Below are 26,514 nucleotides of genomic sequence, written 5' to 3'. Positions count from 1 at the left end.
GGAAACTACACCTCAGAAGGGGTTTATGCTCAAGGTCACAGAGCAAATACAGAGCCGAGATCTGTCCCAAGAGTCCAGAACCTGGCTCTTAACCATCACACAGCCTGGCCGCCTCCATGGAGGAATCTGGAAAGCACTGAGTGAAATGAGAACTGCAGAAATTTGGAGAACATTTCGGCATCTGCTCCTCTCCTATGCTGAAAGGCGCCAAGCACCCCTCCCGAGGCATAGTATCTGGAACAGTCTTTGAGACGCAAATGACCAGCAGTCTGGGGGAAGGCGATGTAGTTGTGAAGACGCAGCCTCTTCACGTGTAACAGAGAGAAAATAATACTTTATAATTTGTGTTAAGGATCATAAATAACATGCCTGCTACTGTAGCAGGTTTTATTTTTTTTCCATCTCATATGACCCCAACCTGTGCCAGTATAACTTAGTCTTAAATTTGAGCTGAAATGAATAATACATATAAATGTAGCCCTCTATCACATCTTAGAAATAAGCTCATTCTGTTCATTTAACAAATATTCATTTTGTACCTTCCACGTGCCAGTTACTCTTTGAGGGTCTGGAAATACCTCAGTAAAGAGAAGAGACAAAAATCACTGCCTTGATAGAGCCAATGCTTTAAAGTGGACAGGCGGACCGTAAAGAAACAAACTGGTAGACGTAGATATATGTCAGTTGTTGAGAAGAGCCATGGAGAGCATAGGACTTTACCTCATTGCTTCCTTTTCCCCACAAGCATGACATATAGTAATTAGCAAAAAACAAACAATCAATCCTCAAGGTGAGATGTTTCCCCCCTTAAAGACTGAACCGGTAACGCCCAGCAACCCCTTTAAAAAGATGGTGGACTCACAGTTGTTTCTTATGAGAGCCTTGCTGCTTCTGTTATTTCAACAATACGTCTGCACTATAAGTTATCGAAGACCTAACAGGTTCCATAAAAGATAACATACACATGCCTCCAGAGAAGGGGCAACAGAGGGTAACTATATAAAGTTTTACAGCAAAATGGGCCGCATGCCCAAAGATAGAGACGGAGGCAATATATCTTAGCTCCGGGATCTGAAAGACTTGGGTTCAAAACCCATCTCCACCACAGTCTAGCTTTTTGTCTTGGACAAGTTAGCCTCTTCAAGCCTCAGTTCCATCATCTGTGAGATGACCAACAGTGCCTACTTCCAAAATGGCTCTAAGGCCTATAGGCGACAGTAAATGTAAAGGATGTCATACGGTACCCAGCACATATGTCAAATGAATAAATGAATCCATTCCTTCAGTGACTTGGGCTACTTTTGCTTTCACAGCAAGGGCCCACTTTTCAAAAATCTTCCCAATATTGTTGATATAAATAGTTTGCAAACACCTAAGAGTTATACAATTCTTTTTCTGCTGCTTTTCCTTTTCGCTCCAAACCTATTTATCCTCTACTCCCCAGGAAATGTCAACCTTGGTAACCATGCGAACTGTATATGTTTCTCTGATGACGCTGTTATGGTTTTACAAAGACAAGTATTTAATTTGTGAAAAAAAAAATGCTGTTCAGCTAAAAATATTTTCTGTCCAAAGCAGATCCAAGATTAACACAAGTTTTTTTTTAAATTATAATTGTTTTAGCCAAACGTAGTGCATGGCTATTAATGGGAAATTCCAAAAGCAATAGGCATATAAAGATTCACAATCAACTGAAGAGCTTATGACAGAATTGCACATCAACATGCAAGACAACACTGTAACTATCTGTCTCTAAACACTACGAATATTAATGTACAAGCATTAAAGCCCAGATCATTCATTACGAATTTGAAAAAAAACCCCACAACATTTTGCAAAGTAGTAGCTTCTTTTCTACTATAAACAAAACTATAGCTAGCAACAACTTCTTATGTCTAGCAAACTTTTGCTCAAGAGAGTTTTATTTGGCTTATCAAATTGTCAGGAAGAGATTCAGTGCCTTTTCATTAGCCTTAGGAATCTACAGCCCCGGAGCTTCACTGTTTTACACTTTTTACTTTAGTTTTTTCCTTAGAGTAAAAATTGCCAACAGACAGCATTAGTGCAGAAAAATTCTCTTCATTCAAGAACTAAATTCCGCTTGGCCTGGGAAGAGCTGGGATTAGAGCACACATCCTCATCTATATATTTCCCCAGCCTCTTGTGGGGGCTGGGGGGACAATTTGTAATATTTGCTTTTTGAGACAAGCCAAGAGATTATTTTTAAAAGAATCTGGTAGAGATCTAGGTCAAAATCTCTCCGTGAAAAGGCAATTCTAGATAACCAATCTTATCACAGAAAATTATTTCTTTCCAGAGTCTAAAGAGAAATGATACTTGCTCGGTCACACCTGAGTTTAGACTATAATATCCTCTCAGTCTTCTTCTCCCCTTTATTATTATGATTGTCCTTTTGACTAAGGTGTTGATACCTGACAGGTCCCATTACCGTAAATGTATGGACTTTTCATATGTGGTATGCAAAATAAATAATTTACGTGGTAATGAATTAAGCTGAAGAACAAAGCAGGCCTATCATCACCTAGAGCTCGGCTCAATCTAGATTTCTTTGGAAAATACATTGTAAACACAAGATTTCTAAGAAGTAATGAGGCAATTCCAAGGAAACTCTTGCTCACGTAATCATCAACAATGAGATGGAGTCACCTGTTCTGTTGAGATCAAAGCTCTGATTGGTTGGTAAAGAAGTAGGGAGTATTGAGGCACCTGGGTGGCTCAGTTGCTTGTGTCCAACTCTTGATTTCAGCTCAGGTCATGATCTCAGGGTCGTGGAGCCCTGAGGTCAAGCCCTGCCTGGAGCCTGCCTCTCTTCCTTTGCCCCTTTCCCCTGTGCTCTCTCTCTCTCGCTCTCTCTCTCAAATAAATAAATAAATAAATAAATAAATAAATAAATAAATCTTTATTTAAAAAAGAAGAAGAAGAAGAAAAAGAAGGAGGGAGTATTAAGGAGCACTTCCATACCAGGCTGAAATCTTTTCTGTGGTAAAATACATCCTTTCTAATTCAAAGTGTTGGCTTTTATCATGATTTCAAAGTATCCGATAACCAGAAATATATAGAATGTTATTTACATGTATTATATATCTTTGTATATCTTTGTATTACATACATTTTAAATTTTCCTAGCCAATGTTGCATTGTAATTTCATCACTGTGTGGTTTAGCCAGATCTGTTGTACCAGCACAGAAAGAGTGGGAAGGAAATGTGCTTGTCAAGTGACTGCCTTATTTCTCAGCACACATTGTGCTTTGCAGATGTTCGCTTGTATCTCATTTGTTGTTTTATAAGATAATAGAAAACTACCCTGATGGAACTGATAAAAAGAAGTTGGAATTTGCGACCAGCAGCTGGATGAAGGGAGCATGAATCCCCCAAATCCTATGGATCTAGTGTGCTTTTCTTGATGTCCCTGCCAAAGTAAGGCTGGAAAGCTAGGGAGATCTTTGAGAGATGTGCCAGCACGAAGTCGCTACAATTCACAAGTTCCAAAAACCTTGCCTAAAGATTATTGCAAATAGCTCATTTTAAACCAATGAATCTCATAACCGAGCATTATATCAACTCCGAAAACAGAAGAAAAATCCAACAACTGTCCTAATGCATGACTTATCATGCATATCAAGACATTCAAGTAGAATCCCTTTGGTTTGGGTCTTATTTTAGTATTATAGCAGATTTGTGTGTATATGTTAAGATGCATATTTGATAGTAACAACTGGGAATTTTTGCAATTACATCCTCAAAAAACGGAATGAGCACAACAACAGAATTGTGAAGCAATAAGGTTGCTTTTTTATACTCGTGGTATAGTACTCCCCTTTCCACTATTTCAAATCCAGTATTATTCATTCTTCAAACCCTGCTCAAGAGTTTCCTCTATCCAGAAAGGGTACCTTTTGTGCATTACCCACTTTATATATACTAAGTTCATTTATTCCCTGAAACAATGCCGTAAGTAAAAAATATTACTCCATCTTATAGAAAATTGACTCAGAGAGGTAAAGAAACGTGCAAGTTGATCCAAAGAAGATGTTTTAAAACATCCCGAGGTCTTATTTCTGCATAATGGGAAGGACTAACTTTTATGAAACCCTTCTTGCTATAAAGTACTTTAAAATGCTCTGATCTTCTATAGGCTAAGGGATGGAGCTAAGACCATGGCATAAAGCTAGGCCCCTCAAATGGCTACACCCTTACACGACTAGAAAATAATGAACCTACTAGCACTGGACGTCATCGAGACAATTGTTCTGTCTGAGCTGATGGGGGGGGGGTTGGAGGTGGTTTTGAGAAAGCAGTCCTGAAAAAACAAAACGAAACCTTGATTTTTTTCAACAAAAAATTGTGAAGGGGAAAGAAAGAGGAAGGGAAGGGGGGTGAGGGAGGGAGGAAGAGAGAGAGCACTTTGATAGAAAGGAGAGAGAAAGGGTAAATCTTTGAGTAAAGGAAACATAAGAAATATATGAACTCATTGCAGTGTATAGATCTTATTAGGATCTTGACTCTGACAAACTGTGAAGAAATATTCATGAGTTAATCACAGATATTCGAACACTGATTTGATCCTATTAAGAAATTGTTAACTTGTTAGGGATGATTAGTATTTTGATTATTTTTTAGTCTTCATCTTTTGACTTACATAGTGAAGTATTTATGGATGAAATGATATAATATCTGGGATTTACTTCAAAATAAACCAATACACGGTATATGGATGTGGAGTATAGGAGCACACGAATGAAGCAAGATCAGTCATGAGTTTATAATTATTGAAGCTGGGTGATGGGAGCATAGGTGTACATATACGATTTGATCTACTTTTTTTGTATACTTGAAATTTTCCATAATAAATAGGTTAATAAAAAAAAAAGTAGCTCTAGGCTCATGATATCACTGAGACACCTGGCAAGACAAACTATTTGGAAGGGTTACCGCCTCAAGGAGGCCACATCAAATTATTACATATAAAGAAAGCCTCTTGGAAAATGAACTCACGAACCAATTACAGCAAACACATAAATAATCAATTCATTAGCAAAGGCCAGCACATGTGTGCATGAAGTGTCTGTGCGCACACCCAGACATACACATACATTCTCTAAGAATTAAAGCTTGTGAATTTCAAATAATGGAACTAAAGAATAGAGCCTATACAAAAAGTACACTGAAAATAATTGAAGCCAGGAAAGAAGAAATAGAAAATATGAATAAGGGGTGCCTGGGTGGCTCAGTCAGTGAAGCGTCTGCCTTTGGCTCAGGTCATGATCCCAGGGTCCTGGGATCGAGCCCCGCATTGGGCTCCCTGCTCAGCAGGGAGCCTGCGTCTCCCTCTGCCTGCCGCTCTCCCTGGTTGTGCTCGCTCTCGCTCTCTCTCTGACAAATAAATAAAACCTTTAAAAAAAAAAAAAGAAAGGAAAACATGAATAAAAAACAGGGCACTTTAAAAAACACCAGGGATATATTTAGAAAGAAAACATCAGTAAAAACAAAACAGAAGTTCTAGAAATGAAAACAAAAACAAAAACAAAACAAAACAAAAAAAACATTGGAATGAAAAACTCTATGTAAGAGACAGGTTAAACTCAACTGAAAAGGGGGCGCCTGGGTGGCTGGGGCGCCTGGGTAGCTCAGTCGGTTAAGCCTCTGCCTTTGGCTCAGGTCATGATCCCAGGCCCCTGGGATGGAGCCCCACATCGGGCTTCCTGCTCATCGGGGAGCCTGCTTCTCCCTCTGCCTGCCACTCCCCCTGCTTGTGCTCTCTCTCTCTTTCTGGAATGAATAAATAAAATCTTAAAAAAAAAAAAAACTCAACTGAAAAGGGGAACAGTGAACTAGAAGATAGAGCTGAGGAAAGAATCCAAACGACAGAACGGAGAGAGAGATATGACACACAGCGGAGAAGGTGAGAAACAGGGAAGATGAAATAAGGAGTCCAAACATATCTCCAATACTAGTTTCAGACAGAGAGACTGAAGAAAGAGAGGGTATTTGGAAAAAAAAATGTTTTGGTTTTTTTCAAATATTTGAAATACTGTGACATTTTTTCAGAATTGATGAAAACACAAAAATCTTAGATACAGGAAACATAACAAGTCCCCAGTAGGAAAAATAGAAAGAAAATCTCCATTTGGACACCTTGTAGCTAAACTTCAGAGCATCAGGTAAATGGAGAGAGATTTTTGCTCATGTATATAAAGTACAAATCAAATGAACATACCAGAAGTACTTTTCTTGAGACCTCAAAAGCCAATTTTAAAATACGTATGGAAGAGAACATGGCTAAGTCTCACCAAGGCCATTTGGAAGAAGAATAAGATAGGCGTGGGGAGGGGTGGAGGCGAGCTGTTTATGCTACCGTCCTCATCACAGGAGCGTTGCCGTGCTGTTCATTTAAACACTGTGGTGTCAGCACAGTGAATGACAAATAAAATTATGAAACACAGACACAATCCTCGAATCTAATATGGAAAGCTGACAGATGATAAATGGACGTAGCAGTTCAGTATAGAAAGGACCAATTATTCGTTAAATAGTTTTAAAACAATAATTTGTATGAAAAAAATGAGACACTACCTCACATCATATGCAAAAAGTTAGAACACATAGATTAAAGATAAAAATACAAAAGCAGGGGCGCCTGGGTGGCACAGCGGTTAAGCGTCTGCCTTCGGCTCAGGGCGTGATCCTGGCGTTCTGGGATCGAGCCCCACATCAGGCTCCTCCGCTGGGAGCCTGCTTCTTCCTCTCCCACTCCCCCTGCTTGTGTTCCCTCTCTCGCTGGCTGTCTCTATCCGTGTAGAATAAATTAAAAAAAATAAAATAAAAAAATACAAAAGCAAAACTTCAACATTTTGGGAACGAAATCTAGAAAAGTATCTTTATGACTTGGAGTAGAGAGAGATTTCTTTAAAATAGATCAAAGCACCTATCATAAAAAAAGATTGTTAGATATAAATATGTTAAAATTAAATTTTATTCACAACAAAGGCACCATGAGCAAGGATAAAGGGCATGGTACCCACTAAGAGGAGATATTTGCAGTAGCTAAAATCACAAAGGTTAAATAACAAAGATAAGAAATCCTATAAATCAATAAGTAAGAGACAAACAGCTCGTAGAAAATATTTGTGCAGTAAATAAATGTTAGAAAACAAATAAAATGGGCCAATAAACATTAAAATACGTTCAACTCCTGTAGGAATCAGAAACACATAAATTAAAACATGATATTGTACACAAATAAGATGGGCAAAAATTTAAATTGCCTGACAGTAACTAATGTGGACAAGTTGTAGATTGGTGGGAATTCTGATTTACTGCTGGTGGGAGTATAAATTCATACCACTGTGGCTTTGTGGTCCTGATTTGACACTAGCTAGCAAGCCAAAGATGCCTATATCTTATGATCCAATCATTCAATTCCTAGGAACGTGCCCTAAAGAATCTTTGAGATAGGTGCGTGGGGAGCCATGGGAAAGAAACCCCGTGGCAACACTTTGTAATTGCAAAAAAAAAAAAAAAATTAGTTTTGAAAATAACCGAAGTTTTCATCTACAGGAGAATAAGTAAATTGTATATTCCTATAAGGCAATACAGTATAACAAAAGTGAATGAATGGTATCTGTGTACTATTATAAATGATCTCAAAAACATTGTTGAGCAGAAATGAAGTTATGCTACCATTTATATAAAATTTGAAACATAAAGCACAATTCATTATTGGTTATGGTTATATACATATAAGAAAGTATGAAAACATGCATAGGCATGATAAATGCCAAATTCAGGAGAGTGGCTAACAGGAGAAGGGGGGGTGGGGTAGGTGAATAGGACTAAGAAAGAAACAGGTATTGTAATGTTTTCTTTCTTAAAAAAACCTAAAACACTTATGACAAAACATTAAAACGACAAACCTGGGTGTAAGTAGGTGGCTGTCTTCTTATTCTCTACATGCGATTATACACTTGAAAGTTTTCATAATTTAAAAATAATCATAGAATTGCCTAAAGCTGCTTGTACTTATTCAAACCCACGCAAAAATGACAATAAGGAGCAAAACCCAAGATTTTTGGAAACGGCTACAAATTGCTAGAGCTAGGATCCTACTCACATTTGTTCCATTCCAAAGCTGATGCCCATCCTGCAGTTTCAGACCCCCCTCACCTTGCCCTTTCTGATCCTCCCTGAATGGGGTTAATCACGGCTCCCCTGTGCTGTCTTCTTCAGGGCACCACCTCAGTACCCGGTTTTTTAAACTGTGTTGTAGCTGGTTGTCTGTGTGTCCTCTCCCAGACACTGAGCTCCTGGGGGCACTGTACCTGGCATATGGAAAGACCAACGGAGACAGGCAAAGATGTGGAAACTCTAGGGGCGCCTGGGTGGCTCAGCTGGTTAAGCATCTAACTCTTAGTTTCGGCTCAGGTCGAGATGTCGGCTCAGGTCACAATCTTGGGGTGGTGGGATGGAGCCCCGAGGCGGGCTCTGTGCTCAGTGGGGAGTCTGCTTCAGATTCTCTCTCTCCCTCTGCCCCTCCCCACCCCCTCTCTCAAAGTAAGTTTTTTAAAAAAGATGTGAAAACTTTACACTTTCTCATATAGGCTTCTGTTTCCGTTCTTACCAACCACCTAACTCACTCTCATGGTGAGTTATCAGAAACTAATAGCCAACGAATTCAATAAATACCTACGTTCTCAAAATTATCCATTTTCAAAGAATGTAAAAGACACAAAGATTGTGTTCTAGCATTTCCCATGAATCAACAGGTGGGATAGAACTGCTACATATTTGTGGGAAAAATAAACAACCTATACTTCATTTGTTTCACTTTGGGATTTTTCAAGTCCTCGGAAGGGAAAGGAATCTTGTAAATGCGGATTTTTGCCTCCTCCTGTCGTACAGTTATAGGCTGGATCTTATTATGTAGGCATAATTAAGTAGGCTCTCAAATTAGGTTCCACTTTATAAATGATTGCAGACATAATTCTACATGAATAACCTGGGTTCATATATCTGAAATAGTACAAAAAATAAAAATTTATGAAATAGTACAGCATATAGAAATTATACAGTAAATCAGTATAAATTCAATTATATAACACGGTAACAAGAGTGTAAATGAGAGAACCATTCTGTTCAACCTTTAAAAAATATTATCAAGTGGCTTTTCTAATTGAGAGCACTTTTTAAAAGAAAAAAAAAACAGGCTATAATGTAACATGAAGTAGTATATAGTAATATTACTTCTCCTTTGAAAAGTGTTTTGTCCTTTTCAAAATGAAGAGGTCAGTGTCCCCAAGCAGCCTGCAGCCTCTCTAGCATTTCTCCTGTTCCCTTCCATGGCAACATGGGTTAGCTGGACACTGAGCTTTTTGTGATGTGTGCGAGGACAGGGAGAAGGGGAGCGAGGCCTCAGGGAGGTCTGGAGGTGGAAAAATTTGTGACGCACTAGCTTCGGTGACTGAATGCGAATTATTTATTGAGGGCTCTATAACACAATAGCACGGTCACCCTATGTTCATTTTAAAAATTCTGTTTGCTCTCAGAGCCCTTAACTCAGATCGAAACGCTTTAATAGGCATCCCAAACTACTCGTTCACGAGAAGATTATGAGACGAAGCCAACCTGCGTGGGTTTGATCCTTCTGTTTCAAACTCTGACGGGCTGATCGCATGAGAGAAATGCATCGCCCTACTGAACATGTAACATGTGCCCTGAAATAGCTGGGTTCTGTCTCTCATCTATATGCGGTCCTGGAGGAATTATTTTTCCTTGATTATAATGTCTTCACCTTACGGAGACCCGGTTTGCTCGCTCGCTCCCCCCTTCCCCGAGGCAGGGGTGGTCGTCCTGCGTTCTCCCTAAGTGGGCGGCACACTCCGCCCTCCAGCAGAAATGAGGAACCCCGAAATGCTATTTCCCTTATCCTGGAAAAGGCCTCCTTCCTTCGCAGCGTTCCTGGCACAGCTAAATGTGAGAGGAGACTCAGCCGGAGCCTAATGGCCCGATGCGTGCGCCACACCTGATACTTTAGAAGGAGGCTGGCAAGGGTTACACTTTTCCCCCTAGTAATAAAGCCAAAATTCTCTCCCCAGTCAGGGTCTAGTTAACACATTAGCAAGTCCCCCTCTTTCTCGTCACCTGTCATTATGTTCCACACAAGAGAGGCCTTCCTTGGTAATAACCTATCTTGAAGGGTTTTTTAATGGCTCGTTACAATGAACGCTGAATCAAACACTTTCCAAACAACAGTTGAGTGGGTTGCCACGCAAACAGCATCCTCGCTGCTTCTCGCAGCCTCTCCCAGCCGGGGCGGACGTGGCTCGTTTCTGCCACAGCAGAAGCAGGCCCTGAGCGAACTTCTCCAGCGGCATCTGAGAATGCTGTCTGTGAACAAACCCTCCGCTCTCCGGCGTCCGGGCACTGACTGGCCTTTGCTGGCACCCAGGACACACAGCACTCAAACACACTCGTGGCTGTCAGGCAGGGGACGTGGCTCTGGAGGGTCCACTTTAAATACGCTCAGAGATCAACCCAGAGATATCGCAGGGTGTCCCTGGAACAAGGGCCATGCCCTGTGCGCGCCCCTCCTTCTGGGCCTCGGACCGGATCAACCATTCTAGTTAGTGTCTTCTCATCTTTCCCTCGGGATGGTCTGGGCTGCGTGGCACTTGCTAAAGGAAAGCAGAACCCTGTTCGGGATGTCTAAGCTGGACAGACAGGATCCTCTGAGAAGGCGTGCCGAAGGGGGTCTCCCAAGGAGGCACAGGCTCCTAGGCTCTTACATCATGAGACCCAGGTGGGAACGCCTCCAGAGTTTTATTCTGACCCATTCCATAGAACAACCACTGGTCATCTGGTCGTTTTCAGAACCATCGTCAACAATGAAAACAACAGCTGCATAGGATAAAGACCCGAGAGGTGACTTCCCTTGAGCTCCAGAACACCAAGCATGAGTTCACTGCCCGTCAGAGGCCAGGGGCCACCGCCCAGCCGCCACCTTCATTTCCTTGCCTCAGAGGCCAAGGTGTCATTTCACTGGATCCTGACACCGAGTCACTCCCAGAACAGAAAAGAAAGGCAGAAATTTACTAACAGCTACCTTAAAGAGCTAATAAGGTAGCAAAAGAAATGCCCAAGCTAGCCTAAGAACTATAGTCACTAGCTGAATCGACTACACTTTATTTTTACAGAAATTTGACAGAAGCAGCAATCTGTAAACGCAGTAAAAACCACCTCCTCCATGCATCTCCATACATCTCACTACTGGCACGAGCACAGAGCTCGGCCACCCCGCTGCGCCACTGAGTATCAGTTCACCGGCTCCGACTTCTCATCAGAAACATCCAGACTGGCAGCCTGGGTGGCTCAGTTGGTGAAGCGTCTGCCTTCAGCTCAGGTCATGATCCCAGGGTCCTGGGGCTCCTCGAGCTCCCTGCTCAGCGGGGAGTCTGCTTCTCCCTTTTCCTCTGCCCTTCCCCCTCCACTCATGCTCCATCTTTCGCTTTCTCTCTCTCATAAATAAATAAATAAAATCTTTAAAAAAAGAAAGAAAAGAAACATTCAGACTTCAGCTGTTCCAGTGGAAGCCGCAGGGCCTTCAGGAATCAGCTGGAAAACGGGGTTAAGAAACACTGAGGGGGTTGTACCAACTTCCATCCCTCACTGACACTGCTATGGACGGAACTGTGTCCTCCCCAAATTCCTATGTTTAAGCCCTAACCCCCAAGGTGACTGAATTTGGAGATAGGGCTTTTCGGGAATGATTAAGGTTAAGTGAAGTCAGAAGGGACTGGTGGTCTTACAAGAGGAGGAGAGAGCCTGCTCTCTCTCCTAGCGCAGGCACAGAAGGAAGCCCGTGGCAGCACGCGGTGGGAGAGCAGCTGTCTGCAAGCCAGGAGGAGACACCTGAGCAGAACCCGCTGGGGCAGACTAAGACCGAAAGGAAAATGCATTTTCGTTATTGCCATACACGTAGATGTACACATAGGAGTTTTAAAATTAACCAGGGTGATCCACTGAGCTGCCTCGCTCAGGCATCTGACAGTCACTCCTGCCAAGTTTTATCTCAATACACTGAGATGTGAGGTAGCATCGAAACACTCTCAAAGAGGATATGCCTCTGAAATAGGCTTTTACACAGCTTACGTTATAAATACTGTTACCAACATCCACTTTTTTAAAAAAAAGTTCACCTTCAGCTTATGAACTCGTTGTCATAAGCCTGGACTTGGATATTCACAGCAAGAAATAGCTAGAATTAAAATACGACATCGTGAGGTCCCATCCAGCTCTAGACTCTGATGGGCCCGTTCTGATCAGCATTTCTCTAGTTTGCAGTGCAATGATATCTAATCAAAGTTTAATGACTAGATTCCATTCCTGTCCTACAGCCACATGGAAATATGCATACTGAGCTCTTCACAGAATCTCGTGTGAATCCTTTAATGCTGATGCTAACTCTTCAGGGTGGGAGGGAACACCAGCAAGTGGACCCAGGTTAAAGGATGCCCCTAGTACCAATGTCACAGACAAGGCTAAAGGCAAGAAAAAGACTAGAAAACAGCCACCTCCTCAGAACAAATTCAAAGTGGGTATCATATTGGCAAACTATGAAACTCTTAGACTAAATTGGGACATTTATGCCATTGTTTCTTTGTAGAAGGAAGACATGGGCATTCAGCCAAGCCAATCCTAATTGTCCTGGTTTATTCTACTTAGGGATATGTGAAATAAGTCAAATGACCTCTTTTACCTTTTTTTTTTTTTTTTTAAATCCTGTAGTCATTTTATAACAGGAAATAAAACATCTCAATAATGCTAAGTTAGTATATCTTGGATATTTCTGGAACCCCGGAGCCCAAAATGGTGTAATAATACATTCCTTATTATTCTCTAATAGTTCTTTAAAATGTTATCAATAAACTTTAGTCTGTCAGTATTGCAAAACACAACTATATGTCACTTCTCAAACCATAGTTTAAAAAATGGATTTTCGCAGGGCGCCTGGTTGGCTCAGTCCGTTAAGTGTCTGCCTTCGGCTCAGGTTATGATCCCAGGGTGCTGGGATCGAGCCCCGCACTGGGCTGCCTGCTCAGCGAGGAGCCTGCTTCTCCCTCTCCCACTGCCTGCCACTCCCCCTGCTTGCATGCGCACTCTATCTCTCTGTCAAATAAATAAATAAAATATTTTTTATTTATTTAAAAAATGGGCTTTTGTAAGTTCAAACAGAAGCTCTGAAAATGGGAAGTATGGAATAGACAGAGTTCGATTCAGCACTGCTCAGGTACCCATCATATGTCCAGGGATACACGTAGGAGTCCCTTGGACATACACGGTACTTAAAGAGAATAAACGGCTTTCTGTTTATTTGATTACCCCCAAATTCTGTGCACTAGTATTTCTACCATAAGAAATAAAACCAAATGATGATTGATATCTTAAAAGTTTCCAGAGACTAACTTTCTGGTTGAATATATTCACACTATAGGATTGAAAAATATCAGGACCCACCACTTCCCCTCTTTATTTTAAAAAGAGAAAGAAGATCCAGGGATAACTTCCTCGTTGAACAAGCCCTTTCTTGGCCTTGGCATGTGTGGCTTAGTATCAGGCTAGTAGTGGAGGTGAAAATACATTTTTCCTAATGATTCTGTCCGATCTTAAGCTTTCTTATCCTTCATTCTAAGATTCTTTCAGGAAATGGGTCACCAAATTCTCAAATAATCCCTCTTATTTTCATACATTTATTAAAAGTAATTTCTTTTGCCAAATTAATCCAGTTATATGCATTTTTATACTTACTAGGAGAACTTCATGTACCTATAAGATAATTTTCCAACCATTATTTATTATATATACTCAGTGGAGACTGAGTTAGGCCATATAATTACCACTCCTCAGTTTCTAACAAACCTGTGACAGTTGCTATAATAAGAATTATTTCCCAGTGGTACCAGAGGTACATTAGATTTCAGAAGTATATCAAAGTCCCAATATGAAAAATAATGTATTACTATGTAATGTATTCCTAAAAACATAATTTAAGGTTAACTTTCTCAAATGTCAATATACCTATATGGGAAACTAACAGCACTTTTAGCTTCTTGAATTTTTTAGGGTCTATCCAAAATCCAAACGCCAAACCTTCCTCATTTATGGTTTCTCCTATAACCATGATCAAATCTTGTAGCCAAATCATCATGTCTTACTTAGTTTTTCTACTTATAAATTATGGATGATAATATCTGTTCCTTACTTGCTACATGTCATATATCTACTTGTGCATTTCAGGGTATACTCTGTTTTAAAATAAATAACCAACCAATTTTCCCTTCCATTAAGCCAAGGTTAAAAATAGATTTTAAAATCCAAATACACCTGCATTTTAAATTCCTTAGAGTAAGTTAACATATGAAAACTGTTATTGAAATTCTTGACAGGACTCTTAATTATTACAGATTCATACGATGAGTTTTATGAATGACATTAAGGAAAGGAAATATTCTTCCTTTCCTTTTAAGCCCTTTCCTTAAACTTTCTAATGTGATGAATGTGGTATATATCTCAGGGTTTTTATTCTCACTGAGTGCAATATGGGAGCAATGGAGAAACTTATGAGGAAAGCTGAAAACCACAGTAAGGCAAATTCCGACTTTCCGTGGAATTATTCCCTACAAAGGCCAAGAGACTAACAAATACTATGCATCCCCACTGGGGATGAGAGGCAAGAGTTTGCTCTTAAATTTACCTTAGAGTAGAGACACCAAAGCAAATAATTCACTGTAAATGAAATACTTTGAAAGGTAAATGGGCTTTAAAAATATTTGTGTAGGTTAAACTTTTTAATCGGAAGTATTCATTACTGTCAGATGTGATGAGGGCACATGCCCATCAGGATCTCTAGAGATCTCCGCCTCCTGGTATATGATTCCTTCTTTTTAGACCAATGCCTACACAGCAGACACCCCCAACAAATATTACTGCATGAAGAAAAATAAGCCAAAGTTCAAACAAGTTACACCTCACCTAAGCCAAAACCGTATTCTATCGAGCAAGAATTAAGGAAAGGCCTCAAAGTTCTTAGATTCCTTCAATCCATACATTTTTCATCAATAAGAATTCTGGAATGATGAGCAGACTTAACTGCCTATTTGACCCAACTACTCAAACCATTAATAGAATAAAATGCAAAGCCAACTGTCACCTCCTAGGATCCCCTGCCCCTAGCCAAGTTCATCCTCAAAGACCCTGTTTCACTTTGTATTGCCGTTGTGGTGTGACTTACAACCCTCAAACCATTTATAAAGAATTTTGGGAGAAGAATGGCACTTTTACAGGTTACGGAGTCTCTATAGTGACTCCGTTCCGTTTTTTTGTTTTTGTTTTTTTCATTTACAGGACTCTTTTGAAACTGAAGTAAAAAGACTCCAGTCATCTCTCCGATGGAGGATGAGGGAAGTCACATTTACGGATAGGCAAGAAATAACCTATTTGTTTTCCTAAAATCCACTGGACATAAATCTCTGATCATAGATCATCAAGGACTTCTCCAGTTTACAACCAGAAGCTCACTGAGTATTCATCAAGTCCCCCACACATTGGCCAATGAGAAGTCACCTAAGTAGGATTCATCCACCTAGCCAGATTCTAGGTTGAGAACGGTGATTCCCAAATCCCAAAGGAATGGGATAGAACCTTTGTAAAGTGAAGTGAGTACTATATGGTAAGAGGCAGCCAGTATAAAGAGAAATAGAAGAGTGGAGCATTAAAGGTGTTCATGGTGCGGGGGCACAGTCGGAGAGCCCCTGCTTGAATTCAGCCTGAATTACCGAAGTGGGTTTTCACTTTGCCTCAGCCGCTGGGACTGACCTGTACTGCTTTGGTCTAGATTTCCTAAACCGGGCAAACGGTTCAGTATTCCCTGGAGGATATCCCAGACCACAATCACTCCGTATCCCTGAGGGAAATGACCCTGAGGAGGTCCCTTTCCTCCAAGTTAATTGTTGTTAAGTCTCCAGAGAGATCCAGAAAGTACTGGACTAATCTAATACCATAAGATTGCTAATAGTAATTTGGCTACAAACTGAGAAAGTTGAGACAGTCAAACTGATATTACCTTCAGGGTTCAACTGGTCTAGGAAAGGTAGCAAGTCTGAAATAACTACTCCGCAAGACTAGAGATAAAATAGAGCTGCCTCTAATTTGAAGAGTGATTGCCACTCCCACTGATTGCTTCTTTGATTGCTAATAAAAACAGCTAGTTCACTGAATGTTTACCATTAGCCAGCATGGCTCTAAGTATTAGAACATGTATTGATTTGTTTAATTCTCACGACAACCCCAAGAGGTAGGAATTATTCCATTCTGATTTCATCAATGAGGAAATGGAAGCCTAGACCGGTTAAGTAACTTGCCCAAAGTTATTCAGCAAAAAACGTGCCATCTGTGGCTCAGTACCAGGCGCGGTGTTCATGCCTCTGTACCTTCTCACCTGGCCGCCCTGTCTCTGCCCTTCTCTGAAAGTTTGGAAGAGTGCCCGTGACTAACCACAGACAGCGAGCTGAGGACACTAGCACCGTGTCTGTGGGAGCCTGCGACTCTGGCCCAGCTGGGAGGAGAGTTTTTCCTCGCCTGGCTCCTCGAGACCCTCCTCGCCTGTCTCCACTAACTGCTTTTCTCTCCACAAATTCTCTGTTGAAAGAAAACTAGATTGACAGATGCCATCAGGGCCGCACAGCCCGAGCAAACTTCCAATGGATCCCAGTTTATAAACTGGCAAACTAGAAAGAACAGCGACCTGGCTGTCTACAATGGTCTCTGTATCACACCCGGGGAGCTTCCAAAGGCAATTAGGAGCATGTGATGCTGCCAACAGGCCCTCATGAAATTTCAGAATTGCTCAGTTCGTGAAATTTCAGAGTTGCATGATTCCGATGTGTGTGCCTTAAACATCAAGACACGTTTTTTCCCATCGAATTTGCTTTTCTGGTATCGGGCTTTTTAAAGTTGAAATAAGGAAAGGATAGAAGGCATACTTGTAAGTGATATTCAAAACCATTGACTGAAGGCCTTTCATTCCTTCTTTCTTTTAATTCGCCTGGTCTTAAAGGACAGACTTTTCCCCCTGTGAGTATCTTGACAGTCATTTAGGCGACTAAAATACCCAGTATATCTTAGTGAAAAGCTATTTTTAAAATTACTTGATTTAGAAAACTCCAATCATGATAATTTCATGGGAATTCTTAGTACACAAATTAAAAGTTTTAAATTACTCGGCAAGAATTTGTGAGTTCAAATAATCTTAATGAGAAAAGACCTGCATCGATGCATATTTATCAGGTGCTTTTAACATCTGTCCCTGATAGAAAATTATTTTGAGGGTAGTTTTATGAGTTATAGTTCCTGTGGTAATAGCCGTCGTGACGCAGTGTGATACTAGGAGCCAGCAGTAGCCATTCTAATGTCTCCTGGCTCTGCCACTGTTAATCTCTGGGCCTTGAGAATGTCGTTTACTTCTCTTAGCCTGCCTCCCCCATCCAAAGAGGCGTAACAGTTCCCACCTCCAAGTGTTGTTTCACGGATCAAATAAAATTAAAAAATTGCAAACTAAATGCACACGAAAAGAGTTTACTCAGCCTCAAGGCACGAAAGCAGGATATTAAAATTACAAACTAAATGGGGTGGCAGTGTGGCTCAGTGAGGAAAATGCAGATGTAGTCTGGTGCAAAAAGGAATCAACTTGGCTGATTGGCCAACTCTGCCAACTCACCACCCTGGGTGGGCCGCCCTCGGTCTTCTCATCTGAGAAATGAAGTGATAATAACTATCCCATGAGGATGATGTGGGGATTAGAAATAATCAATATAAGGCCTCTATCAGGACAAGCAACACTAGGTGCCCAATAAATGGCACCCATTTCTCATCAAAGAAGCCGTTTAATTAAGCCAAGTATGCTGTGTGTTTCAACACTCACTCACAACAGCTGACCAGTGTTCTGCTTAGAACAGAACATCCATTAGCAGAGTCCCAAATAGACTTCTGCCATGGCCAGCCCCTGCCTTTATCCCACTTTAGACGCCAACAGATTAAGGCCCTGCTTGCTGTATTCGCATTTCCTGCTTTAAAACATTACTTTATAAAGCTTACTCATGAAATCTCAAACGTAAAAAATCAAATTAATACCACCTAATGTGGCAACCCCAAGCGCAGGCTCTTTCCTAAACCTGCTTTTTACTCGCTGAACTTACTTCACTGTTACTTATCTAGAGACAAGGGTGGGGTCCGGGGACCAGGGTAAGGACAAAGGCAAAGTGAATCTGCTGTTGTTATCCAGAATGTTCAATTTGACCAAAATAAGCAGCCCCTGACTCGCCTCCCCAGCTCCAGAGCGTCAGAGGCAGGCCCGCTGCAGGCGGGGAGAGCAACGGGCTGAAGAGGGGTTCGAGTCCCACCGGCGCCCAGCCTTGCCCCCGGGCAAACCAAGTGTGGCCCGCACCGTCACCAAGCAGAGCGCGAGTTAGAGGAGTGGAGCTGGGGAAGGGCGCATGCAGTTGGGTTAGTCTGGGCTCCACCATGCTGCTGTGCATTCCTGTTTGGCAAACGCGCTTAGGCAAAACAGACTCGATGCTTACAATGATCCCAGCCCAAAATGGAGTGTCTCTGACTAGCAGGGAGGAGCTGATGCTCGCCATGAGAAAGCCCACCACGGTCACGGCGACGCCCAGGGCCAGCTGCAGCAGCGCGAGCAGCAGCGGGAACCGGCAGCCGCAGCACGTCCGGGCCTCCTCCTCCCCGCGCTCCTTGGGGGCCCCTTTGCCCGTCTTCGGCCCCATGTCGTCTGGCCCGGCGGCGTCCGCGGCCGGCCCCCCCTGCCTGTGCTGGCCGCGGGGCTGCTTGTCCTTGCCCATGGCCGCGGCGTGGGTGGGTGGGTGCGTGTGCGGCGCGCTGGGCCCCGGAGCGCGGCGCTGGGCGGGCTGAGCCTGCCCTGGTATTCGAATTACGGAGGCTGAACAAATATGGAAAACATTTGGAGCCGATCGCGGAGCCTCCAAAGGCCACCGGGAGCCCGCAGCAGAGGGGGAGTCGAGGGGGGTCGCCAACTGCCAACGCGCCGGGACGCAGCGCCTGCTGGGCCCACCCGCAGGGCTGGCCGATCCCCGCGGGAGTCGGCGCGGCTCCCTTGGCCTTCTAAATCCTGTGCACTTTATGCACGGTAGACAGGCTGCGTGTGTTGTGTGTGTGTGTGTGTGTGTGTGTGTGTGTGTGTGTCTGTTTTCCTCACTCAAAATCCCAGGATTTTTTTTTGGTTTTGTTTTTGTTTTCTGAGAGGTGCAATGCAAGGTGATGAATGTTTAATCTTTTGAGTTTAATTAATAGACAGTTTAATCCAAAATAGGCATTGCTGGGTCCCAAGCTGTGAAGTCATTTTCAGAAGTTAAATTGTTCTTATTTTCCAACAAAGGAATAGGCTCTTCTCTTTCTTTATAAATTCTGCAATCCAGTTGACAAATAAAGGCACTTTTCCCATTGAGGTATTTGCTTTTGAAAGCACTGTTTATGGAGCTGTTGGGCTAATACACTCTACCGAGTGTATTTGTTTTTAGAAGTTCTTTCAGTCGTTTGTATGGACTTCCCAACCAGTCTTCAGTAATCTCCACATCAGTGCCTGGGGGGCTTGTTATACCCGTTGGACATGGACAATTTAATGCAGTCCACATCGGAGGTATTTTTAAGTACCTACAATGTGCTACAATGTAAGGATGTTCAAGATAGATTCAGTCCCAGCCCAAAGTCACAGAACAGATCAATAAAACCGATTAATCTTATTCCCACATATCTGTTCTCAGTAGCACTTAGAGAAATTTTCAGTGAAACCACTAAGAAATGATCCCGTCATTTTGGAGTATTTATATCTACTTTGGTATGGTCATTGTAACATTCAGAAAGATGTATTTAAAAAATACATGATGTTGCCACGATGCTGGGATAGATAAAGCCAACTCCTAGATCGGTCCCTATCAGCTAATTTAAAGAAAGTCTAATTCTCTGCTTTGGTTTCTTAGAATTATAAACTAATCATCATTGACGCTCCTTGTAAACTGCCCCGTCCTAACAAAGGTATCTTTGAAGATATAAAATATATTCTTACTTTATGAACTTCAGTGTTTTCTTATACCTTCCTTCGGGATCAGTGAGAAAAATACGGTCCACGGAATAAATGCAGCAGCTTGAAAAGCAGAATTCAAACCACACAGGCCAATGTGCCTCCCAGAAGCAGTAGAAACAAGGCTCTCTCACAAGAGGAGCACAGAGGCTGAGATAAGGTCATTGCCAGCTTTGGGGCGACCACACCACTAGGATTTCTGGTGAAAACAGACAAATAAAAGCTGGTGTTCCACCAAGGTACCTGCCTGACTTGGGCCTGACTGAGAACAACCCAAATGACAAAACTGTACATGTTTTTTCTATGTAAACATGGTAAGCATCTTTAGGAAGCTGATAACACAGAATTAATTGTTTTTATGAATTAATATAGAAACCAATTACTGAGTATCTATTCTGTATCAAGTATACGCTAGGTGCTTTACACACTTGACTGTTACTCCTCACAACCACCTTATAATTACAGTTTCTGCTTTTAAAGATGAAAAAATTGAGTATCAGAATTATTAAGTGACCAGATTACTAGGCTACTCACTTAGCTAGTTAGGATGGGGGTGAGCGGAACCAAGTGTGAACTCCTGTGGATTACCTATTTTATTAATTACTTTCTGTAGGCAAACAAGTGGATTGTGTAAATCACTTGATTTTAAACAATTTAATGATAGGTAGTATTCTATCCATCACAGAACTGGCTATTAGCCTTGAACCTAAAACTGAGTACTTCACAAAAATATCTTGATTCACCACCATAATATACATGCCAGAGTCAATGAAGAGCATTTTTTCTATCACTCATTTGTAACTAGACACAGGCTTTATTTGCTGACCATACAAATGCAACCAGTGGCCGCGAACAACAGCCCAGGGGAATTGTAATCCTCCTAGTCTGATTACAACCACCAACTTCAATTTTCGGCTTCCAATGAAGGAAGCAGTAATACAGGGAGCCATGCACACGCTCGAATTCCCCACTGCTTGGTTGAATTTGTGTTTGAGTGGGGCTGGTCTGTAACCATGAGACCATGGTGATGAGAATGGTATTTTCACTTAACTGATATGGGGAAGTAGAAGCAAAGAAGAGGGTGGGAAAAGTTGTCAGAAGGTCAGCGATAAAAGCTAATCAAGGCTAAAATGGAATGGGAGGGTCCTTAAGGATACAACAAGGAAAGCTTTTCCTTTACTTAACATGTCCTTTCTACTGAGAAAAATCACCATTTCCAGGGCATCACATAGTTTAACAGAAATGAACAGGGTTTTTTTCAGTTGTTCATAAATTGTAATGTCTGTTTTACAGGTTAAGCAATAATCTCTTCAGATATTTATATTACCGGGAAGAAAAGCAAAGTAGAAACAAAGTGTTTTCAAATACTCTACTGGCTGCTCTCATAACTCAAAACTAACAGATTGTAAATTAGAAATTACAGGAGAATAGTTAATATATGATTTGAGATTATTTTGATGTTCTGGGGGAAATAACAAAATTAAGCTTGGTATCTATCTCTGCTGTGTCCCCAGTTCCACGTTATTGGGAAGTATTTACACTTCAGAAGTTCAGAACTGGGAAAATGATAACTCTTTTTATAACCAGTGTCATTAACAAAATGTCCTTAGGAAATCCAACTAGAAATAATCTGTAAACCAATGTTTTTCTGAACACATGATCTTCGATTCACCGAGAACAAAAAAGATTTCCTAGAAAAAATATTATATTTCCAAGGACTATATCAAGTGTCTTTAATATGTAATTAAATATATCAAAGAGTTCAGTTAGATTTGATTTAAAAAGTATCAAATACAGAGACAACTGAAAACTCATTTACGATATGCAGCACATTGGCTCATACGTAAAATGACTTTACAGGTATTGCTGATGTGTGTGTGTGTACAAAAAATTTTAAAAACGCCCATTTTTTCCTATTTTCTTTTTTCCTATGTCATTAATTTTTAGTGCGTCTTTTGGTTCAATTTTTTTTTCAAAAGAATTGACTCATTTGTGATTTTTTTCATGGTAGTTTATATTTTCAGGGTGAGTGTCATATGGGAAGTATACTCTTTACGGTCAACAGAGGGCTTATAACTGTCCCATTCTATACAGAGTCTGTAAAGATGATAACTACCAGTCATTTCCGAATTCATTCCACCTCCTTATACGATGTTATTTATAATGCTATCAAATTTTTCTACATATAATTTTCTTCATATAGTTTTGTCCATGTAATTTCAATGTTTTCACTGCATATGATGAAATAACTAAATTAATTTTAAATAAGAATATTGGGAGAAGTGGGGCGCCTGGGTGGCACAGCAGTTAAGCGTCTGCCTTCGGCTCAGGGCGTGATCCCGGCGTTACGGGATCGAGCCCCACATCAGGCTCCTCCGCTATGAGCCTGCTTCTTCCTCCCCCACTCCCCCTGCTTGTGTTCCCTCTCTTGCTGACTGTCTCTATCTCTGTCGAATAAATAAAATCTTTAAAAAAAAAAAGAATATTGGGAGAAGAATGGACAAACAAGTCGTGGTATATCCATACAACAGAATTCTACTTGCCAATAAGAAGGAATGTACTATTCACTGTATGTTAATTACACTTCAATTAAAATTTTAAAAAAATGAAATGTTCATATAAGCAATGATCTGAATGAATGGCACTAAGGTATGCTGAGGGAAAGGAAACAGACATTAAAATAATACATCCTGCATAATTCCATTTATATACACATTTTTTAAAGGTCAAACCTAATCTTCAGTATTGAATTTAAGAAGTGATTATGGAGTTGGCATAAAAGAATTGATTGGAAAGGAGCAAGAGGGGACTTTCTGGAATGACAGAAGTCGTCTTCATCCAGGCTTAGGTGGTAGTTATGTGAGTATAAAAAATTGTGAAAATTCATTGAACAACACTTAAGATCTATGCATGTTATTTTATGTAATGATATCTGAATTTTCAAAATGTGATAAAAAGAACTATAGGAAGTCACTGTATATCCATCAATAATTAACATTTGAATAAATTGGGAATTTTTAAAGTTTATTATTGAAGTATAGTTAATGTACAATGTTATATTAATTTCAGGTGTCCTCAGATTTCACAATTCTATATGTTAATCAATGTTCACCATGATAAGTTGCAATAGTCACCATCTGTCACCATACAAAGTTATTGCAATATTATTGACCACATTTCCTATACTGTACTTTTAATCTCTATGACTTATTTTATAACTGAAAGTTTGTACCACCAATTCCCTGCACCTGTTCACCCACCTCTCTTCTGGCACCTACTATATTTAAGAGTCTGTTTATTTGTTTTGTCTTTCAGATTCCACATGAAAGTAAAATCATAGGGTATTTGTCTTTCTCTGACTTATTTCACTTAACAGAATATCCTCTAGGTCTATCCATGTTGTGCCAAATGGCAAGATTTTCATTCTTTTTTCTATGGTTGTTCCCAAATGGCAAGTTCTCATTCTCATTTCCATTATAATGGGATATATATATATATATAAATCTATCTATCTACCTATCTCACTTCTTCTTTATCCATTCGTCTACCCATGGACACTTGGGCTGCTTCCATATCTTGGCTATTGTAAATAATGCTGCAATAAACAGGAATCCATATATCTTTTTGAATTAGTTTTTTGTTTTCTTTGGGTAAGTACCCAGTAGTGGAATTACTGGATTATATGGTATTTCTATCTTTAATTTTTTGAGAAACCATACGTTTTCCATTGTAGTTGCACCAATTTACATTCCCACCAAGGGTGCACAAGGATTCCTTTTTCTCCACATCCTTGCCAACACTTATTTTTTTGTCTTTTTGATAATAGTCACCCTAACAGGTGTAAGGTGATTCCTCATTGTGGCTTTGATACGCCTTTATCTGATGATTAGTGATGCTGGGCGTCATGATGGTCTGTTGGCCATCTCTGTCTTCCTTCGGAAAATGTCTATTCAGATCTTCTGCCCATTCTTACATCAGATTTTTTTGGTATTGAGTTGTGCAAGTTCTATGTATATATATTGAATAATAGAGAGTTGGGTTTTTTCAATTATCTTACCACACTCTCTTAATTTTCTCCTGCCTTTCTGGCTCCTCTGTATTAATCATCTATTGCTACATAATAAATCACCCCAAAACTTAGTGGTCAGAAACAACAATAATTATCTATTATTTCATAGTTTCTGTGGGTCCCGTATTGCAATGGGGCACAGCAGATATGGTTTGTTTCTTCACATTATCTGGGGTCTCAGTAGGAAGCCTTGAAGACAGAGGCCTGGAATCATCTGAAGTTTTGGCTGAAGCAGAAGGCTCTGCTTTCAAGGTGACTCACGCCTCCAGCTAGCAAGTTTGGTCCTCTCCATGTGACCTCTCCACTCACTGGCTCTCCACAGGGCTGTCTGATATCCTGACAACATGGTGGCCGGCTTCAATCAGAACAAGAGAGTCAGAGACAGAGAAAACAAGGTAAAAGCTATCCTTTTCATGACAGGGCCTCAAAAGTCTTAATAACTTAGTAACTCTTGAGTCACATTCTTTAGGAGAAAGTCACTAAGTCCAGCCCACACTCAAGGGGAGAAGAATTTAGATCCTTCCACTAAAAGGAAGAGTATCAAAGCACCAAAGAGTATCAAAGACATATTTTAAAACCACCACACTCTCCTTCTCAACTTTCTTCACAGACTGTATTTCCAAACTCCTGGATGTTGGTATTCTTTGTCTTCTGTCTTCTTACACTACACATTCCATGGTTTCACTGCAGATTCCCAGATCTAAGGAGCCCAGACTTCTGTCCTTAGTTCTAGGTCTGCAAATACAAATACCTACTCACATCTCCATTTGAATGTCCCAAATGTACCCCAAACTCACTCCCTCCTTGAACTCCACTTACCAAGTAAAGTAAACATAAAATGTCCAGAGACTTTACTGGCAAGATGGCCACTGATTGCTTTTGCCAACAGCAGTCCTATATAGTAGATTTTGGGGCACCTGGGTGGCTCAGTCATTGGGCTTCTGCCTTCGGCTCAGGGCGTGATCCTGGCATTCTGGGATCGAGCCCCACATCAGGCTCCCCCACTAGGAGCCTGTTTCTTCCTCTCCCACTCCCCCTGCTTGTGTTCCCTCTCTCTCTGGCTGCCTCTCTCTCTGTCAAATAAATAAAATCTTAAAAAAAAAAAGATTTCAGTGAGTTTAACAGTGAGTGGAAAGGGACAAAGGGGAAGAACATGTGTAAAGAAATCTATGGAAAAGCTAAGCAGTGAAGGGAAGGGGGGAAAAGCTGTAGCTATAGGGATAATATAAAGCTGAGGAAATTTTTGCCTCAATTTTTTTTTTGGATAATTGATCAGATAAGTTCCTTGAGGCAGGAGAATTAGTCAGATGGAAATTCCCTTCAGAGGCTGAGATAGGAGGAAAGAATGTAAGACTGAATAGAATGCAGTTAAGTGTGCAGGGTTGGAAGGAAAGCAGTTGAGAGAATTCAGATCTTCGGCCTCTTCTAGGATATGTATACAATGAACATAATATCAAATTATTTTTTTTCTAAATGATGCAGATTTTAGATCTAGAACCTTTCTACTTCCAGATACAGTAATCTCACAGCATATTTTATCATTATATCTAATTATAGATACATTTTCATAAAACCACATCATTTTCTGAAAATTTTCTCTAAAAGAACAAAAACATAATTTTTCTGTGAATTACAAAAATAATAATGTCTGGAATGCGTATATGTATTTTTATAGGTTACAAAGTTCTCTCACATATTATCTCTTTAAATCTAACCAAAACCCTATGAAGTCAGAATTTCTTCAGAGTGGTTAAATGATTTGCTCAAGGCTATATTTTTCCTTCTTACTCTAAGACCAGTGTCCTTTCATATATTTCAGCTGAATGACTTGGATTTTGTTAGATTTATTGATACACAAAAAAACTGTACAAGTTTAATGTATATCTTGAGTTGAATTTCTTATTGCATAAAGAAATTGCATTAGTACATTTATGTTCACACACGTTTGACATGTTAACATACATGTTAAACATATGTGTTAAGGGCTCTGCTTCCAATTCCAATGTGCGGGTTTTTCCTGACACCACCGAGCGGTTCTGCAACACCAGCTGGGTGTTCTACATTTCAATGCAATTCCCACTCTGTTGACCTGGAGGTGGCCTTGAGTCCATAGCTTAAGGGCTCAGCCCCACTTAGACTAAGAGCGGCCCAACTTCAGATATTGTTACCTGTGCTTCTGAGGTTCCCGTGATCCTCTCCTTGGGTTTGATTAATTTGCTGGAGCAGCTACAGAACTCAGGAAACTGGTTTATTCACTAGATT

The 26,514-nt window shown here is 40.7% G+C and overlaps 1 protein-coding gene across 1 annotated transcript in view; it reads right to left on the bottom strand.

Moving 5' to 3' along the window:
• Positions 1–19,141, bottom strand: part of SSPN (sarcospan) — a 36,450-nt gene extending 17,309 nt beyond the window's left edge. Inside the window, exon 1 of the mRNA XM_026502234.4 lies at positions 18,652–19,141. Coding sequence (XP_026358019.1) covers positions 18,652–18,927 — 276 coding nt within the window. The 5' untranslated portion in view covers positions 18,928–19,141. The remainder of the gene's footprint in view (positions 1–18,651) is intronic.
• Positions 19,142–26,514: the final 7,373 nt, after the last annotated feature.

The sequence above is a fragment of the Ursus arctos genome, unplaced genomic scaffold (assembly GCF_023065955.2).
Source record: "Ursus arctos isolate Adak ecotype North America unplaced genomic scaffold, UrsArc2.0 scaffold_26, whole genome shotgun sequence".
Lineage (NCBI taxonomy): Eukaryota > Metazoa > Chordata > Mammalia > Carnivora > Ursidae > Ursus > Ursus arctos.
Note: the sequence above shows the minus strand (reverse complement) of the source record. Positions and strands in the feature narration are given on the sequence as shown.